General features: G+C 32.8%; 1 protein-coding gene across 1 annotated transcript; it reads right to left on the bottom strand.

The window, feature by feature from the left end:
- Nucleotides 1-3,060: 3,060 nt before the first annotated feature.
- On the bottom strand, nucleotides 3,061-4,469 carry LOC131656464 (B3 domain-containing transcription factor VRN1-like). Its single transcript, XM_058926177.1, has 4 exons — nucleotides 4,382-4,469; nucleotides 3,865-4,270; nucleotides 3,623-3,768; nucleotides 3,061-3,535 (listed from the first exon to the last, which is right to left on the bottom strand). Exons 1-4 carry the CDS (start codon nucleotides 4,451-4,453, stop codon nucleotides 3,302-3,304), a joined length of 858 nt encoding a protein of 285 aa, XP_058782160.1. The 5' UTR covers nucleotides 4,454-4,469; the 3' UTR covers nucleotides 3,061-3,301.
- Between the last annotated feature and the right edge of the window lie 446 nt (nucleotides 4,470-4,915).

Genomic DNA, 4,915 nt, shown 5'->3' on the forward strand with positions numbered 1-4,915 from the left:
GAACACTGTTGATGTTGCCTTCATTCTTTCGAATGAACTGCGCCGAGCTGCATTGAGTGACACACAGCATGGCATAAATTTGGTGCAGTATATGTATCATGTAGTTTCCAATCTTAACTATCTGATTTTAAATTAACAATTGAGATCATTTAAAACTGTTTGGTTTTGCCAAATATGATATTTTTTATATCAGATTAATAGGGTTCAAGAGGTTGGTTTTATCGATCTTGCACATTTTCCTGAACTTCTAATTCCTGAAATCTTGCATGGATTGTATTTAAAGTGAGCTTCACAAGTTTCTTGCATGCATATGCTATTTTCATTTTTGTAATATGCTCTTATGAATCATCTCATCTTTGTAACATTTGTTAGTCATGGTACACCATGAACTACTTTTATTTTGTTTGGATTGACTGAATGCCATGAAACTGAGTGATATGAGATGAAATATTATTAGATTTTAATGATCGGAAGTTGGCACAAATGCTGCAATTACAAGGAATGAACAACTATTAGAAGAAAGTCAAATTTGAGTATTGTATTGTTTGTTTGTTGTTAATGTTGATTGAACTTTGACATTATCATTGTTAACAGTTATCACATGTGAATTGTTTTCTCATATGTTTCATCATATGTCTCCTTTTGTATTTGTCCATTAATATAATAGATAAGTTAGCACTACTATTTAAAATTGTTATCTATACATTTTTTTATTAGGATAAAATGTGATATTATCATGTGAGTGTCTGTTAGGAGTAAATTAATGGTAAATTCATGTGTTAATATAAGTAATTTCTGGTCTAAACTAATGCAAATTGTGATAGATCCATAGGTTTTTAATGAGAATTGAACTGAAAAGGTTTAGTTCATGTGTAAAGCAAATCGAATCACTTGTGGGTATTATTGATGCAGGTTTAGAGCTGAAATGGAACTTTAGGAAAACATGAAGAGGAAAGAAAGTTGGAAGTCTCAAAGGCAAAACAAAAAGATGAAGTTTGACAAGGGCGCGCCGCGGGAGTTCTAGCCAGCGCCGCGCCAAAGTCTCTGTTTTTGATCGCGCCGCGCGCATTCGTTGCCGCGTCGCGGCCTCGGCGTTACAAGCCCAAAACTTATTAATAGAAGCCCTAGCTTCCAAGTGAAAGGGAGATCTTCTGTGAGCGAAATTAGGAGAGCATTCTGAGTTTGCAGCCAAGAACAACAATTGAAGGCCAAATCTTTACCAATCGAAGACATTCCGTTGATGAAGATGAATCCCTCTATTAATTCTTGTGTGTTCTTCATGTCTATGGAGAGCTAAATTCCTCTTGTTGAGTTTAAGGTAGTAGTTAACCTATGAATATACAATACCATTGATTCTTTCCTATGAACAATTGTTTGAGTTTTATTATCAATAAGAAACCTTGCTTTTAATTTACATCATTGTTGAATCCTTGATCGAAAGAGAGGATTTTTACTTTTGCCCTAGGTTACTATATTGATTCAATTGCAATTTGCAGAGATGGAATTGTGATTGGGTTTTCATAATTATCGTTCTTAATTACTATTATCGATTATTGATATTTGGAGAGATCGAATCTCATACCGGTAAAAGTTATCTAATTTGGTTTGCAGACATGGAATCATATTTGAGGATAAGTGAAGATAATAGTTCAAATGATTGTTCAATTGTGAATTAATCCATAAGTTGTATAGGAATAGGTTGATGAACCCTAAAAGCTCAACATATCTCCTTAATCGTTAACAAATTCTCATTATTTGCATTTTTATTATTATTTAGATTTGACAATATTAGAATCATAAAACAAATCCAATTACTTTTTCTCACTCAAAATAAACAACTATAGAACGGCAGTGATATTAACCAATCTCTGTGGATACGATATATTACCGAAAATATTTACCCACAAATACTTTCAACAGTGTCTAAGATGTCAATGGGGTGATTGTGCCTACTAAATTGGGTATAAGAAAAAGGATAAGTTTGTTGTAATAACTAACTCAAATATGAACACTAAGTTTACAAAGACTTTTGAAAATTAAAAAAAAAAAATCATCATCAAAATTATTTAATATATTTTTTACTTATAGCTTCTTTGTTTATAACCCCGTCCCTTCACCAATTTTTTAACTTCAGAAATTGTCCATTTCTCAATATCCTTTGTAGAATAATTCGTTCTCACTGTTCCTTACAAATTCACCTCCATGGTGAAAAACAACATTAACGACTTGCATGTTCTGAGAATGGAATTTGCATATTCAATATTATAACATTACAATCACTACAAAAAGAGTGTTTGAAAAGGCTAACCTTAGATATTGAAAATGAAGATTTCAACCTGTCTACTTAAGTTAAAGCTTCGATGGACCCTACAATGGCGTCTTCCTTCTTCTTGCTTTGTCTTTGTTGTTCAATCTTTCGTCTTCGTGTTCTGCAATGGCGTTCGTTCAAAGATTGGTTTGGACGAATAGTGGAAACCCTAATTTTTATTTAGGGGAGGGGACGAGGGGTTAAACCACAATGTATTAGAAATTAATGACATGTCCAAATAAACAAAAATATCATTGAAACAAAATTGCCAACTAGACCAACTAATACCAACCACGTCATAAAAAATGGGAGATTATGTGTTCAAGGTGTCATTGATTGGTCAACCACACGGAACCTATGTTTGGAACTACGACATATTTAAGAAAATCACGGAAAGAAACCACATCGACATAAAGTTAGATTTTGTAACTTCTATAATTTCACGGCAAAATTGCCTTGAGACGCACTTCTAACTAACTCACTGCAGTTCCAAACACCCTAAAAACTTTACATTATAAAAGGGACTAAAAAAATATTACAGAAAATTAATCGGTTCAACCCATTTTAGATGGGATGATTTCATTTAAAGGTATTTGTTCTTATTTTATTTTGAATTTGCATTTATTTTAAAAAGTTTTCTTTTCTATTAAATGGGTAAGCTGTAACCCTCACTTTTGTAATTATTTTTTCTCGCATATTATAGTCTAGATTATTTTAAAAATAAATTCACTCCAAAACAAAAAGCGGCCGGCGCCTTTATAACAAATTCATTGAACCAAGGAGGCATCACATAATCACATTAGAAAGAGGGAATGCACACACGTATATTTGACAGAAACATAAGGAATTCATGAGTCATAGAGGACCATACAGTTACAACCAATGGTGAAGGTTACTTCACTTCCCCCATTTGATGGAAAGGAAATAGTATCACTTAATTAAAGTTACCATCACTCAAAATAACACCTTCAAACAGATACATTAACAGTCCTTTTAGAAAACATGAACTTTAAAAACTAAATCTTCCTTGTTTATCAGTTCAAACACGCAGACATTTCCGGGTTGCAGTCCACTTTCCTTTGCAAACTTAGACCAACCAGCAGAAAAGCGACCCCTAGTTTTATCTCTGTAATAAGGGAGCAATTTCAGATTCCATGATCTTTTACCAATCTGCACCTTCACATACTTCTCCTTACTCTCAATAATTTCTTTTAAATTCAACCAACTCTGCATTGTACATACAAGCACAACATAAATAACATGCATGTATGCATAGCATTGCATCAATAATGTAAATGTTGTGTTTGGCCTTACCAACCCGCTTGCTACCAGATTATAAGGCTTGATCAAAATTGTGAAAAATGGATTGGTTGAGATAAATTCTTCGGCAACTTCCCGAGCTCTAGATTCCTTTGGAATATTCAAAGATGTAGTTCTTTGACTATTCTTCTCAATCCCACCTGCATATAAAACAAAAATACACTCTTGGAAGTAACATCATGTTGAGATTTTAAAACACTTTAGAAACAAAAAACAGAAAATGAAACCCATAATACCTTTAACTTTCTTATGCGGTCTAGGAGATACCGAAGGTGATCTCTGTCTAGCCTTCTTCTGACTAGGCCGTGCATTCCAAATCTTAACTGATTCATCATCACTATCGTCAAGGTTTTCATTTTCATCATCGAAAGTGTTACATGAAGAATCATAATCAATTTCTACTCCATTCTGGCCAAGTATCACTACATCTAACTCTGAAGTTCCTTCTTTATATTTAAACACTACCAAACAACCATGTTGTAGAGAGTAATTTTGAGTAAAAAATTTCCAACCTTTTTGAAACCAAATCTCACCATTGATATTTTTCCAAAACACTTTCCATTTAGTGCCATCAGGAGGCTTGATCATCACTGGATTTGGTAGACCAGCTCCGTGATTTCTTGTAAATTTATTTGGTATTTTCTGTCAAAAAAATATTAATATTAGAACTAGAATTTTTCAAAAATAAAATAAAATAGTAAAACAGATATAACATAACGTAGACAGTAGCAGTAAGTTAAAATGAATGGTTACAATAGTTTGAAGATTGGTTTGAAGAATAATCTTGAAGAAACTGATGGGGAGGGTTGAATTTGTTCTAGCCATGGATTGATGGAGTTTGATGAGATAATGTGTGCGCGGCTTTTCTTCTATACTAATAATAACGCTGAAGCTATTAAGCGTGCCCTATACCCTAGAATGACTAGTAGTGATGTCTTGGTCAGAAAGCAATCAAAACTCTTCATTTACTTATGCTTATAATTACATCTCTCCTGCGCCTTTTCATGATTCATCTTCACACTTTTTTTTCTAGAAAACATAATTTTGTGAAATGATTTTTTATACAGAAATGCTAAGTGTACACTAGAAGATACACTAACACCGTATAAAAATACTATTAAACATACATTTTGTTTTTTTAATAATTTTTTTATGCTTTGGTTTTTGTGCAGCACTGAATAATTATATGTCTACGGTGTAAATATCATACAGTGTAGAAAAATCGGTGTACACATAGCATTCTCTTTTTTATATTATTAATTCAACAAGCTAAGTAAAAATCATTTT

Source organism: Vicia villosa, linkage group LG3 (assembly GCF_029867415.1).
Source record: "Vicia villosa cultivar HV-30 ecotype Madison, WI linkage group LG3, Vvil1.0, whole genome shotgun sequence".
Classification (NCBI taxonomy): domain Eukaryota; kingdom Viridiplantae; phylum Streptophyta; class Magnoliopsida; order Fabales; family Fabaceae; genus Vicia; species Vicia villosa.

Coding starts and splice junctions, on each gene's coding strand:
- LOC131656464 (XM_058926177.1), bottom strand. CDS start 4,453: ATGGCTAGAACAAATTCAACCCTCCCCATCAGTTTCTTCAAGATTATT. Junction 4,271..4,381: donor AAACCAATCTTCAAACTATT/GTAACCATTCAT, acceptor TTTTTTTGACAG/AAAATACCAAATAAATTTAC. Junction 3,769..3,864: donor ACCGCATAAGAAAGTTAAAG/GTATTATGGGTT, acceptor TTTTATATGCAG/GTGGGATTGAGAAGAATAGT.